This window comes from Chanodichthys erythropterus, chromosome 23 (assembly GCF_024489055.1).
Source record: "Chanodichthys erythropterus isolate Z2021 chromosome 23, ASM2448905v1, whole genome shotgun sequence".
NCBI classification, from domain to species: domain Eukaryota; kingdom Metazoa; phylum Chordata; class Actinopteri; order Cypriniformes; family Xenocyprididae; genus Chanodichthys; species Chanodichthys erythropterus.
In genome coordinates, this window is record NC_090243.1 from 6,820,067 (window position 1) to 6,835,000 (window position 14,934).

The 14,934-nt window shown below is 35.7% G+C and overlaps 2 protein-coding genes across 6 annotated transcripts in view; both read left to right on the forward strand.

Moving 5' to 3' along the window:
* The window catches only part of sulf1 (sulfatase 1), a 100,724-nt gene extending 89,812 nt beyond the window's left edge, over window positions 1-10,912 (forward strand). For 3 of the 5 annotated variants that reach the window (XM_067377293.1, XM_067377292.1, XM_067377294.1), the window contains exons 11-20: window positions 123-333; window positions 1,232-1,487; window positions 1,586-1,682; window positions 1,764-1,858; window positions 3,452-3,529; window positions 4,184-4,356; window positions 5,834-5,976; window positions 6,252-6,375; window positions 8,013-8,046; window positions 9,184-9,357. In XM_067377293.1, the coding sequence (XP_067233394.1) occupies window positions 123-333; window positions 1,232-1,487; window positions 1,586-1,682; window positions 1,764-1,858; window positions 3,452-3,529; window positions 4,184-4,356; window positions 5,834-5,976; window positions 6,252-6,375; window positions 8,013-8,046; window positions 9,184-9,217 (1,245 nt within the window). In that variant the 3' untranslated portion in view covers window positions 9,218-9,357. Of the gene's footprint in view, window positions 1-122; window positions 334-1,231; window positions 1,488-1,585; window positions 1,683-1,763; window positions 1,859-3,451; window positions 3,530-4,183; window positions 4,357-5,833; window positions 5,977-6,251; window positions 6,376-8,012; window positions 8,047-9,183 lie in introns of all 5 variants that reach the window. The other 2 variants (XM_067377296.1, XM_067377295.1) reach the window with 2 other exon arrangements.
* A 3,531-nt stretch (window positions 10,913-14,443) lies between these two features.
* The window catches only part of slco5a1 (solute carrier organic anion transporter family member 5A1), a 58,744-nt gene continuing 58,253 nt past the window's right edge, over window positions 14,444-14,934 (forward strand). The window contains exons 1-2 of the mRNA XM_067378567.1: window positions 14,444-14,488; window positions 14,933-14,934. The exon at window positions 14,933-14,934 is cut by the window's right edge and continues 1,299 nt beyond it. The gene's annotated coding sequence lies outside the window, so the exon portion shown is untranslated. The remainder of the gene's footprint in view (window positions 14,489-14,932) is intronic.

A 14,934-nucleotide genomic window follows, 5' to 3' on the forward strand; every position in this document is an offset into this window, starting at 1 on the left:
AAGATTAATTTAATTCATAAAAACAGCTGTGGTTATGCAAATGAGGCGGCTCTAGCACAATAAGTGGTTAGCCAGACAAAAATGTCTGTCCTCAAACTGAATTCCTTCCGTTTTTGTTACAGAAATGGCACTGTGTGGAGGAGGTCAGTGGGAAGTTGCGTTTACAGAAGTGTAAGGGCTCTCTGAAGGAGGGATCCAAGAAAAGAGCGAGGAGTCTGCGCTCTCGAAGCTACGAGAGCCGCGAGAAAGACTGCCACTGCGGAGAACGGCCTTACAAAGCGGCCAAGGCAGCGCGGCGGGCACACAGACAGTTTGGCCAGAGCAGTAATCCACGTAAGTATGCGCGCTCAAATGAGGTGGAGAGATTGAGTTAATGGAATGGGTCTGCTGTTCAAGACTGTGTAGATAAACACTGAACCTTTTAGTTTAGGGTTGAAAGTCTTTCACGACACCACCTACTGGTTTAACAATGTAGCCTACAGGGAGAGTCATTTATCAAGTCGGTAAAGAGTTTCAAAAACTGATACAAAAATTGAGTAACTGGGAAGAATTTGAAGTTCTAATACTAATGGACTAATCGTGTTCAACACTGAAACTGTATCATCCCAAGATACAAACTACTCATCATTTATCTACACTGAAACTACATAAAAAAGCTATATATAAGCTGTAAAAGTAATAATCTATAACTGTTTAAGTATATACCTGTGACCGGATGGATGGATGGATGGATGGATGGATGGATGGATGGATGGATGGATGGATGGATGGATGGATGGATGGATGGATGGATGGATGGATGGATGGATGGATGGATGGATGGATGGATGGATGGATGGATGGATGGATGGATGGATGGATGGATGTTAAAGTTTAGAGTTAAGATTTTTTAAAATGTTTTTATGTTCCCCAAGGCTGCATTCATTTGATACAGTAAAAACAGTACTGTTGTGAAATATTATTACAGTTTCAAATTACTTTTTCATTTTAATATATTTTAAGATGCAATTCATTTCTGTGATGGCAAAGCTGAATTTTCAGCAGCTGTTACTCCAGTCTTCAGTGTCAGTCCCATAATAGAACTCTGAATCATAATTTTTGGTGCCATCTATTGGTTAGGAGCAGGAGTGACTTAATTTTGAAATATATTAGAGGAAATTTAATGAGCTTCAGCAATATTTAACTGATACATTTTTAAGTATGAGTAGCTTATGCTGATGTCCTCCTTCAGGCTACAGACCTCGCTTTGTGCACACGCGGCCGGCCAGATCCCTGTCAGTGGAGTTTGAGGGAGAAATCTATGATGTGGACCTGCAGGCCGATGACAAAACCCCTCTTGAGCCTCGACCAATCAGCAAACGGCACTATGAGCCTGAGGGAGGTATTGATTCGGACTTTGGGCTGGAGTCTGATGACGGATCGGAGGAGATGCAGTCGGATGACACTAATGCTGTGGGATACCCCATTTCTCTTAAAGTCACACATAAGTAAGAGCTGCAAGCCTTTGGGCACCTCTAAACTAGTCTAGCTGAATGGTTTAAGTGTATTTTGCTAATTTATTCCTCATTTTGCCTTGGGATCACAGGTGTTTCATATTAATGAATGACACTGTGCGCTGTGAAAGAGAGATTTATCAGTCTTCCAGAGCGTGGAAAGACCACAAGAACTTTGTGGACCAAGAGGTGAGACCTGCTCTCCCGTATTAACTTTAAGATTAATAGTGTTCAAACCACATGAATATGCTTAATATGCTTGTCTCATAGATTGAACTTCTCCAAGATAAAATGAAGAAACTGCGTGAGGTTAGAGGTCATTTGAAGAGGAGGAGACCAGATGAGTGTGACTGTGGAAAGAAGAGGTCAGTTGACATTTTGTATTTAGGCAGTGTGAATTGGATGATTTTGAGGCAACTGAGCGTACTATGGAAACATGAATGGTCATCATTCCGCTTATCGTCTCTCTTGTTGTATTTTACTCCTTTAGATACACTACCCTTCAAAAGTTTGGGGTCAGTAATTTTTTTAAGTAATTAATACCTTTCAGCAAGGACACATTAAATTTATCAACAGTAAAGACATTTACATTATTACAAAAAAAAAAAAAAAAACTATTTCAAATAATCTATAATCTATTGACTGTTTTCAACATAAAAAAGGCTCTTGAGCACCAAATCAGCATATTGGAATGATTTCTGAAGGATACTGAAGACTGGAGTAATGGCTGGAATAAATTATATTTTAAAATATATTAAAATTGAAAGTTATTTTAAATTGTGATATCACTGCAACAAATTATTTTCTTTGTTATTTTTGTCTTGATTTCCAGTACAAATATCTCTTTGTTCCTTAAATCAAGATATATCAACTTGAGAAGCAAAATGAAAATGGGTTTTGCTTAAAATAAGAAATATCTGCCAATGGTATAAGAAAAATAATCTTGTTTTCCCTTTGAATTAAGTGTATTTGTCTGACCCCACTGGCAAATATACGGAAGAGGATTTAGGGCCAAGCAATAATAAAAAAATAAAACCATCTCGAGATTAAACTCGTTAAATTTTGAGAATAAACTCGTTAAATTACGAGAAAAAAACTCATTATATTTCGAGAAAAAAGTCGAGATAAAATGTTAATAAAGTCATTAAATTACGAGAAAAAAGTAATTAAATTACGAAAACAAATTTGTTAAATTATGAGATGTTGTTAAATTTCAAGAAAAAAGTTGAGATAAAATGTTGAGAATAATGTCATTAAATTACGAGAAAAAAAACGTTAAATTACGAGAACAAATTCGTTAAATTATGAATTTGTTCTCATAATTTAACAAGTTTTTTCTCAATTTAACAACTTTAATCTCGAGATGGTTTTATTTGTTTATTATTGCTTGGCCCTAATCCTCTTCCGTACAAATATTTTAAGCATAAACTCACTTTATTTTGATACATTTTTCAAAAATGAAAAAAAAAAGAAAAAAGACGCAAGCCTCCAAGTCCTTTTGCTTCTTAAATAAATGTGTTTTGATTTAAGGAAGTTAAGATATTTGTACTGGAAAACGAGGCAAAAAAAAAATATTAAGCAAATCTTTTTTTTTTTTTTTTTTTTTTAAAAATAATATTATTTTTACTGTGTTTGATCAAATAAATTCAGCCTTGGTAAGATTTTGATTAAAAACGATTAAAAAAATAAAGATTTTTTAATCTGATTAAGAAAAAAACAGTAAAAAATCTTACTGACCCCAAACTTCTGAATGTTAATTTAATGGTAGTTTGGATATTGTTCTGAAAGAATAGTCTGAATTCTTCAATCCTGATTAAATAAGTTAATCATTTTAAATCTGAACAGCAATATTTTGCAAATCAATCCAAGGCCTTTTTTTTTTTTTTTTTTTTTTTTTTTTTTGGAAATTCCAGCTGGCTTCATTAAATTTAGTGCTGTTCTCTCCTTATTGCAACCAGTTACTTTAGCAAAGAGAGAGAGCAGAAAAACAAACCTGAAAGATTGAAGAATAGGAATGACCACCTCCATCCCTTTAAGTGAGTTCTTTTCGTGTATGTCTGTGCCTCGTCAGTTTGTCTCTACTCTGTAGTATTGTCTCTTTGTTAAAGTGTGTTGGATTAATGTCAAATCTTTGTAGCATCTCTAACACACTTTACACAACACACAATTCATGCTGATAATGTCGCCTCGCAGTTCAGCGAATGTTGTGTATGGACGTGTATCATGTTTACAATCAGTTTGGTGGAAATGTTGAAGAGTTTGTGGAAGTCATGGAATCTAAGAGTTCTCAGTTAGTCCTGTTGCATGTGTATTGTTGCATGCATGTGTACATGTTGTTGATGACTTCTTTTCAGTCCATGGGTCACTGTTTTAATAAGCTCTTTCGATAAGTATACAATCCCAGCAGCAATCTCTACCCATAAACATTAGCATAAATCTCATTGTGAAGTGTAAACAAATCATTACAATTGGAAAGTGAGATTATGAAACACCCTGGTCTGAAAATAGGACAAGAACCTTGTGGTTTTGGGGGAGGGCGGTGTATACACGATCCTTCCACTTTCTCACGACCTCTGACCCCATCTATGCGTGGAGCTGGCTGGTCTACCTCCCCCTATCATTGTGTAACTCACCTGGGATGGCGTTCCCTTTCGTTCTGGCTCTAATGTCTCATTTATTCATGCCACCAGAGAGGCTGTGCAGGAAGTGGACAGCAAGGCTCAACTCTACAACGAGATTCGCCGCAGGAAGAAAGAGAGGAAGGAGAGGAAGAGGCAGAAGAAGGGTGATGACTGCAGTCTTCCTGGCCTCACCTGCTTTACACATAATAATGACCACTGGCAGACCGCCCCCTTCTGGAACTGTAAGGAAATGCTCATTGTTTGTGCTACACTATCAGAATTTTTTTTTTTGTGCTACACTCTCAAGGTACAAAAACTGTACCCTTTCAAAAGATACTACCTGATTAACCCCTAAAGGGTTCATATTAGTGCCTGAAGTGCCCATATAAGTCAGAGGTGTATAGCAACAAAGTACAAATTCATTGTTACTGTACTTAAGTATAGTTTTTATATATTTTTGTATTTTTGACTTCACTACATTTTAAAGAGAAAATTGATATGTAGGGATAGGGCCGTCAAACGATTAATCACGATTAATCGCATACAAAATAAAAGTTTGAGTTTGCATTATATGTGTGAGTAATGTATGTAAATATGTATATATAAATACACACAAATTAATGTATATGTTTAAGAGAAATATGTTATTTATGTACAAAAAAAATATTTATATATAATATAAATTATATATAAAAAAAAATATGTATATATATGTATATATATATGTATATATTAATAATAATAATAATAATACTAATACTACTACTAATAATATATATATATATATATATATATATATATATATATATATATATATATATATATATATATATATATATATATATATATATATATATATATATATATATATATATACTTGTAAATATTTCTCAAATATATACATGGAAGTGTTTGTGTAATTATTATGTATATATAAATACACAGTACACCCACATATATTAGGTAAACTCAAACTTTTTTTTTGTATGCGATTAATCGTGATTAATCGTTTGACAGTCCTATGTAGGGACCGTTTACACAACACCATTATGGGTTTTGGCCATTCATTTACACAACAACGCTGTTTTGGGTGCCTGAAAATGCAAACTTTTAATAAAAACTGGTTTCAAAGTGCAAGTTTTTGAAAATTATACCGTTATCTTCCCTGTGTAAACTACAAAAACACACATTTGTGAAAACGGTTATGTCACGCGCATACGTATTACATGTTCACTCTATAGGCTTGTAGTGTTTCTTTACAAAGTGACACAGCCATCTACTGGCCATGGCAGCATAATACAGCGTTTTTAGTCATTTTCTAATGACTGTGAACTGGGATCTTTTTGATACCATTGTCATCTGTACAAAGAAACTTCTCCAGACACTTTTATTACATTTGCAAATGCAAAGCACAAAAATAACAGCAAGAACAGCTATGCAGATTGGTCACAGCGATATCCAGTTCTCAAATTAATCTTCTGATTTAATTCAGTTCCTTTGAATCTATAAAACTGGTTTACATAGGTCTGAATGATTCACTTAATGAATCACAATATGAATCTAAATTTTGAGAAGTACACTGAATAATTAGAACCTTTTGAAAGGGTACTGCCCCAGTTTTGTACCATTATTTTGAGAATGTAGTCTAAGTCACACTAACTCTTTTTTAACTTTCTAGTTAATGTGTTAATTGACAAAACAATTTCTCTTTCTTCATAGTGGGCGGCTTCTGTGCCTGCACAAGCTCTAACAACAACACATATTGGTGTCTGAGAACTATTAATGACACTCACAACACACTCTTCTGTGAATTTGCAACTGGCTTCCTGGAGTATTTTGACCTAAACAGTGACCCATACCAGGTGAGGATGTGTGACATGTTTTCAGTTGCATTTTAATAGAATACATTGCTCTATTGAGTCTGAGAGGCACTGCTATGGGGATGCAGGTTTGAATCCTTCTGCCTCACTTTTTTCTTGTTTCTATGCAGTGCACTGTTAAATAAAAGCTTTAAAAGGCCATAATTAAAAAAAAAAACAAACACTATGGATAATGAGTCTTCCTGTAAAGGCATGCTATTATCTTCATTACAGCCCTTACAATAACTGACTCAATAAATGCATATTATATTTTGCAGTTAACCAACGCAGTTTATACAGTGGAGAGGGACATTCTGAGCCAATTGCATTTACAGCTGATGGAAATGAGGAGCTGTCAAGGCCACAAGCAGTGCAACCCCAGACCCAAAAGCTCAGATGCAGGTAACACTCCTGTCCTGTCTCTGCAACACCCGTTCTGTGTGAAATGGGGAGTAAAGCATGCTAGCACACCTTTATTTTCGATTCCAAGATGCTTTCAGTTTTCATATTTGAAAAAAACAGTTGCATCTTGAGAAACCAGATTAAACCAGCCTAAGATGGTTTACTGGTCTTAGCTGGTTTTAGATGTTTTCCCAGCTTGGTTAAGCTGATGTTTAGCTGATTTTCAGCTGGTGTCCCAGTCTGACTACCTGAAGTGCCCAAAACCCCTTTAAAAACCAACCAGCAAACCAACTTAGGCTGATTTACACTGTAGGTTTTTTTTTTTTCTTTCTAGCAGGCATGTAGTGTAAGTACATTAAATTGTCTAATACAGGATGATACATTTTTAACCAAGATTTCATTGTCCAAGTTGAGAGTAAAGTGTTGAATATTTAGAAACACACGGTCTAGCATGTTTTGGCACAGTCTGATGCATGAATGGGATGAACAATGTGCTGGATCTCTAATGGTGGATGATGGATTGGTCACTGAGTTTGGTTTCTCTCTAAACCGTCTGCTCTTCTCTTTATTTCCCATTAATATTTCCCATTTTATTCCCTCACCAGGGGACTGTGATTCCAGCAGCCTAGCAATCATATCATCTCATAGTTTTGCATTTTTTCCCATTCCTGGTGAATACCAGGCTAGATGAATGGTTCCTGTGAAAGTATTGTGCCAAAAGAGATTATTTATTTTATATTTATAGGTGTAAGAATCTGTAATTTTGAAAATCTAAAATTATAAACCTATACTGACACACATTCCTCTCTGAGTGTTTTTTTTTTTTATATATATATTTTTGCAGTGGACTTGTGGTTAAAAAATTCTAGCAGGGATTTTGTCTTTATTCATTACTGGGAAGGAAGAGGTCTCTATAACATTGGGTAATTGGCTGTATAAAACCTGCTGTCATCACTGAGATTTTCACTATTCTGAAAACCGTTTTTAATGTCCTATGAGGAAAGACTGACTCATCATAATGACATCATAACATCCAGTTATAAATGCTATTGGTATGATTTGCAATATGCAATATTTTTTTATTCATACAAGTTGTCACAGCTTTTCAACGTCTAAATCAATGTGGTCAGCACCTGTGTTCTCCAAAACAATGGTTTTGATTTGTAAAAAAACACATAATCTAAAATCGATAACTTGCCCAAAAATAAATGGTCAGCATGTACTCATACGCATGTTGTTTCAGATCTATATAACTGATTTTGTTCCATTGAAACAAAAATAGGATTTACAACTTAGTAATGTAACAAAATATCAGATGCATGTAATACATATTAGTCTGCATGTTGGCATATTCTCATGTTATATGTGATCTTATGTCATTCAACACTGTTAACGTAAAGCCGTCATGTAACATTCGTTCCATTCTTAACACTACACTTCCTTACCATCTTTTTCTTCAGGACCATGAGAGGATTTTCCTCATTTATCTTTTAAATCATTATTCCTTCATTGTGTCTTTTAACAATACCTCTCCTCAGGAGCTGAGGGTTATGCATGAAGATCTGCAATGTGATTTAATTTTTTTTTTAATCACAATAGACATTTAACATTTTAAATGCTTTTATTTTCCTGATCAGGAAGTAAAGATGGAGGAAGCTATGATCAACACAGGTATCCACATTTTTGAATCCCTCATTGGCTTTTGAAATAACTGCATGGGCAGCTTGTTTCCACTAATACGCCACGTTTCATTGAGCTAAGTGTGTGGTTGCATGCTGGGTTGAGCTAACAAATTAAATATATTTAAAAATCACGAACATTAGTATTTTAAGCCCCAATTACAAGTTAATTTCTCTCATTTTAACTCTTGGACAGTTTGTTGCACTTTATGTATTCCTAGATGTCATTAAAACCAAAATCATTTACATAATTGATAGTGTTTTGAAATTTAAAATTCAAGATTTTTTTACTCTTCATACACATCATTTGGTAGGGGAATAGACCTCTCAGTGCACCGAACGTCAATATTTGAGACTTTTTAATTACATATTTCTTATTCACACCTGTCTTGACATCTGTTTTTTGGCTTACCTGCTTACCAGGCAACAGCAGCATCGAAAATGGTCAAAGTTGAGGAGGCCAAGCCTTTCATTCCTGTGAGTCTTTGAGACCATACGAACCCATTTCTGTTCTCATTCCACTCTAAAGTAGTTCTCCACACTGCATACAACATCTCCATAGACATTGAGTGGCAGTTCTGGTTCAGCGCGTGTCTCCTAAGCCATCAGTTACTGCCTGACCCACTCTGGAAATGCTCATTTCATTCTCTCGCCCTCCTTTAACACACTTTTGTTTTTGCAGATTTTTCATTTCCTATACCTCTCGCCCACCCTTTCAGCCTCATATTTATTTATTTTTTTTCGGTTGTTGATTCTTGGTTCCAGGATTTTCCATCTTTTCAGTCTCTTGTTGGATGTTTCATTTTGATTTGAACCTCATTGCACAGATTTTCAGTCTGTCTGCGCACTCTTTATTTACGATGTATTGGTTTTGGGTGTCCGTTTGGAGGACATTTGTTGTCTTGATCTGCATTCACACTGCTTTACTGCTTCAAAATAGAGCTTTTCTGTTGGTTCAAGGCTTTAAAAAAGCACTGCAGTGGTGTGTGGGGCACTAATTCAAGACCCCTCGGCAGGAGTAGGCCGGGAATAACTGCATGTTTTAGACGCATTCCAAAGCAAAGCTTTTCTACGCAGCAATCGCCAGCCCTTACTGACTTTTCTTGCTTCCCCCTCTCCCGTTTCCCAGAACACAACCAACATGGGACGTCCACAAAGGTTAAGCTGCCCAATTTCACAGAGGACATCGACTGGCAAGGACTGGCAGACTTGTACAGCGTGAATGAGAGTCTGTACGAATACAGGCGCAACTACAGTCCCGTTCTGGATGACTGGATGAACTTTTGGAAGGATGTAGATAGTATGTTTGCACTGCTGAGAAATTTAAAGACACTCAACCAAACCGATAAGCTTGACCCCCTGGCTGAGCTGGGCTCCGGGGTCCAGGAGGAGGCCAGCGGTGCTGGATTCCCCATCCAAGAGGAACGGCCCCCGAGCCCCGTCACCACAGGTCCCCCAAGGCCCAAAACACTTCAAGAGAGTCTCTTAAAGTCTCTTAATGAACTCCCAGAGGGCCGCCCGACCAAACCAAGCGCTCTTCCAAGAGGCGATACCTGGGTTCAACAGCTGGAAAACGAGTTGGACGATGACGGAATGACTTTTAGCGGCAACGGAGTCACCGAAATGGAGACCCGCCATGACTTTGTGTTGCGCAGCTCTACAATTCTGGATCTCCACCTGCAGGAAGAAGAAGAGGACATTTTTCAGGCCCAGGGTTATCTTCCGCTCTCGCCACCGCCAGCCAGACCTCCAGAGCCAGTTAGGGAATCTCTTCCAGCATGGAGAGAAACCTTACATGAGAGGTGGAACGGAAGCTTCAAACCTTTTACCCACGAGCCCAGGGACGTTCAGGAGGGCAGCGCTACGGGCCCTTTTCATTGAGAATGGACTGCTGCCATGCACTGTGAAGCCAGCCAACTCAGAGACACTAACCCCACGGAGCATGGACTGCTCTCCTGTATAATCCAATGAATTATTTTATTTTTTACAGGTGCTTCCATTTATTAGAAATCAGTGTTATGTATTTTGTAAAAAAATATATATATTATATATATAAATATAAAAATTTAGAGGTAAAATATTGGATGCATCTTAAATGTTGGGTTTGGTTTTAAATCTCAAGTGGGAAAATGCCATCAAAGTAAGGTTTTAATATATTTTTAATCAAAAAAGAAAAAAGAAACAGGTTAAAATGGTGAAACCATTGCATTAAGTTTTAAATTAATCACATTCAGATAGTTTCCCCAAGATATTTGATGCACTTTTTTTCATGTTGCTCGACTTCAACGCATTCTTCAGTCTCATTTAGACACAAACAACTCCATGTTGACACCAACACAAGTCATTTATTTGTTGGATTCACATTCATTAATGAGTATTGTTGTTCTCCTCCTCTGTTTACTTCAGCTTATTGGGTTTAGTTCACTGTTTACACTAAAACACGTTTTTATACACTTGGATTGTGGGTTTAATGGTTTGACTTCAAGCTTTTTTCACAAATTTTGTGTAGTTCAGTTTCATTCGGTCCATATAATGTAAGATGGGCATTCACCGTAAGTGCTTTTATCATGGATGACTCTAACATTTTCACTAACCCACAGTAATCATTTTTAAAATGGCTTGTTTCATTTGTGAAGAATGTGAGATGGGCATTTATTCAGAATTTTATGACCATTTTTTTTGTCCTGTCTTTTAGAATTACGATGTCTAATCTCATTTTTGAAGAAATTTGTTTGAATATGAGGTGACCTGCCAAATTTGCAAATATTATGTTACTTTTTAACCAATGGTGTTGGAACAATTCTGGCTTCTGGAAAGCCAAGAAGCTGTTTTGAAATAAAAATTTACCAAACATTTGTTTCCCCTACCTTGTGCCTTTTAACTTTTTAAGTTTTTTATAAATTCGATTTTACAAAGCAAGGAATTTGCATTTTTAAAAAATGTGGGATACTGCAAATTAAAGTTGTAGAGCAAACAATTTGACAGTTAATGTTCTTATCTGGTGTCATTTGGGTGTAGAAAGTGTGATTCTGCCTTCTAGAATCCTACAATGACAAGCACATTGAGTACAAATGTATGCCATGCTATGAAAAAATGCACTTTTGCTTTATCTTGCATAAATATCATACTTTTTATTTAACAAAAAGTTGCGCCCATCTCTCTCTCTCTCTCTCGCTCTCTCGCTCTCTCGCTCTCTCGCTCGCTCTCTCTCGCTCTCTCTCGCTCTCTCTCGCTCTCTCTCGCTCTCCCCTTTATTTTAGGCCATGTCCTGGGCTGAGTACTTTGAATAACAGCCTTTAGTAACATTCTGTCAAGAAGTCCTGAACAGGCTGTCTTGGCATTACTCTACAAATGCCATTCATTTTTCTTCATGTTTGCTCTATAAATATGTACACTCCAGAAAGGCAGCAGAAACCAGTATTCATTTACTTGTATTTATTTAACCATAACATCGAGACTCTAATAAGGTTTGGCAAAAATAAAATTTAAGAAGTGATTTATTACATTTAGTCCAAATTTTAAACCCTTAACATCAACGTTGCATACGCTTTCAGACAAAAAGGTAGTTAAAAGCTGTCACTGGGACTGTACCTTTTAAAAAGGTTCTAATATGTACCCTTTAGGTACTAATATATGTACAATTTTGATACTAATATGTACTTTAAAGGTACTAATATGCAATCTTTAGGTTGAAAGGGTTAGTTCAATCAAAAAAAAGCAAATAAAATCAAATAAAAATGTCACCCTCTACTCATCCTCATGCTGTTCCACACCCGTAAGACCTTCGTTCATATTTGGAACACAAATTAAGATATTTTTGATGAAATCCGATAACTCAGTGAGGCCTGCATAGCCAGCAATGACATTTCCTCTCTCAAGATCCATTAATGTACTAAAAACATATTTAAATCAGCTAATATGAGTACAGTGGTTCAATATTAATATTATAACAAAAATCAGTCATCACTATATAAGTTATTTGGGGTTTTTTTGGTGCACCAAAAATATTCTTGTCGCTTTATAATATTAATATTGAATCACTATACTCACATGAACTGATTTATATGTTTTTAGTACCTTTATGGATCTTGAGAGAGGAAGTGTAATTGCTTGGTATGCAGGCCTCACTTTGCCATCAAATTTCATCAATAATATCTTAATTTGTGTTCAGACAATGAACAAAGGTCTTACGGTTGTGGAATGACATGAGGGTCAGTAATTAATGACAGAATTTTCATTTTTGGGTGAACTAACCCTAATATATATTTTAAAACAAAGCCATATAAAGTCTCAGAAAAAGGCCAATACTAATATCATGATATTCATGAAATTTCTTCAATACGGTAATGAAAAGAAATAAAAGTAAATATAGATTGATCCGTATAAGAGTCATTCCACGAAACCGGTACAATTTGAGTCCCTCTGACCTTTTTCAGGGTATTTTATCTATTGTGTAACCAACATATATTTTTAACTAAGTTTTTTGTATTAATTGAAATGTCTCCTTTAATAATGTTTAAAAACATGACATACATTTTATCTTTATATTAGAAATGATCGTTTTTTTTTTTTTAGTTGACACCACCTATTTTGTCATGTCCCTCAAGGCCTTATATGAAAGTGTACTTGGGATATGAATAATACAACTAGAAAAATATCTATACGTTTTGCCATTCCCATAAATATCCATCTGTGCTTTTTTTTTTTTTTTTTGCTGGTAATGTTTTTTTTTTAAGCATGATTTCAAGATTATTCATTAAAATCACATGATTTAGTTCCGTACCTCAGTAACTCCTCAACCCCGTTACACAAACCATTCTCCCCCTATAAAAATAATGAACCGATACTGTGACATCATTAATAGAAAGTGACATCATAAAAGTCTTTTGAACAACATTGTGAGCAGACACTGGCAAGTTACCACCTTCTTTAATAATTATAACTAAATTATGTTGTGAAATTGTGTTTGTCAAGCTTAACGACTCAACCCCTCTACATAAATTAAAGATGGAAAACTATTACTTGTATAAAGATTATCTTTGTTATTTCAACATTATTCATGATTTCTTAATATCATGCATGCCATGCGCACTCCATTTATTCACTAGATTTAGAGCAGTGGCCAATTTGGGCCAAAAATCACAGCCCCGTCACAGTCAACCCATCACACCTACATTATTATTATTATTTTTTATTTATTTTTTTTTAGTTTGTTGAACGGTCTGAAATGTTCAGAGCAATCATAAGAATACTGATTTTAGTTCAAAATTCAAACCTTTGATCAAAAATGATGAGGTTGCGGTCACAAAAAGTGCCCATTTCAGGCTTTAGCATAGCAAAAGTGTGAGATTTTCTGTAACTTATATTTGCAATTAGTGTGAGGGACATCTCATTAATAGGAAAATGTTGATTTTATCACAAATACATTTTATAATAATATTCAGAGAGCTCCCATGTGTCCATAACTTAAAACAATGACCAATATTAATAAGGATTTGATGCCTGAGATGGGGAAAAAAAAAATTCTGCAAGTTAAATTTGTCATTAATGTTGTGGGGTGTTCAGAAATGTAATACATTTTGATAAAAAAAAATAAATAAATGTGCAAGTCCAAATCGTACCGGTTTCGTGGAATGACTCATAAAATGTATGTGATTGTATAAAAAAAGATTATATTTTGGGAATGAAATTACTGATTGTCTGAGCTAAGGCTACTACAGTATATTTACAGCGATCTGCGAAATGTTGATGTAGTAGACGAATCTGACCACTAGGGGGTGCCACTGGAATTATTTCACAAATTAACGTTTGAGTACAACTTAACAGGCATGTGGGAAAGTTATAAGAGGAAGTTTGCTGTCCTCATTGGAGCGGAGGAGACAAGACCGAGACATAACTCAGGGAAAAACATTCCTGGAAGAGTTTTGTACCTGAAGCCACAATATATTTTATATACAATGTATTTATGATAATCAAAATGCTTCTCACAGACTCCTTAAGCTAGACAAACACTGCCACATGCACATTCTAAGACTTTTTCGGGGAGTAAGGTGGTGATAAACACTAAGAAAAGAGTGACATTGTCCAAAGACATGTCAAAGGTCAGCTGCACACCTGGGTGAGAGAGATCCCTGAAGAAGACCATAAAGTTTGGGATTGCATGCATTTATTATTACTTAAAGAATATTTTTATGTTAAAGTTGTCATCATGAAGAAGGTTCTTTGGGTGTGTAGTCATCAGCAGCATAATAATATATCAACATGTGAGGTCGTGAAAATAGGAATGGCTATTTGAGAAACAATAGTATATGGGGACTACATTTCCCAGAATGCACTTGGAGGACTCCGTCACCCTCTTCATCAAATCCGCAATCTCATTGACTCACTGTCCGTGTCGAGGACAACAACTCACTACCTCTGTCTCTATCTCCCGTGTAAGTACACAACTCTTTTCAATTCACTCTTCATGCAGCTCATTATTGTTTTTCTCGATGTTTTATTTAGAGCTTAGAGTCGAACTGGAAGGAATGTGCTGTGAATTAATTCAATGAAAGGATCAGTGTTTGGACTCACAGTATATTGTACAATATTTCTCTAAATTACATTCATGTAAAAAGTCGTGACTTCATAAACGTTAGGTCGGTAATTAGTTATATTAGGTAAACAAACAATTCTGGCAGGTTGACACGGTTTTTAATTTTTCTGATAGTGTTTTATCAGTGGTCCGTCGCACGTTTACTGTTATTCTTTGTCTTGCTCGACCACTAATCTACCAGACAGCAGCTCGACTTCACAAAACAAATCACACTGTTTGTGTTGCTTCTTGAACACAAATATTAATACTAATACTAGTTTGTTTTTATTTCCATTGTCTTCAGGA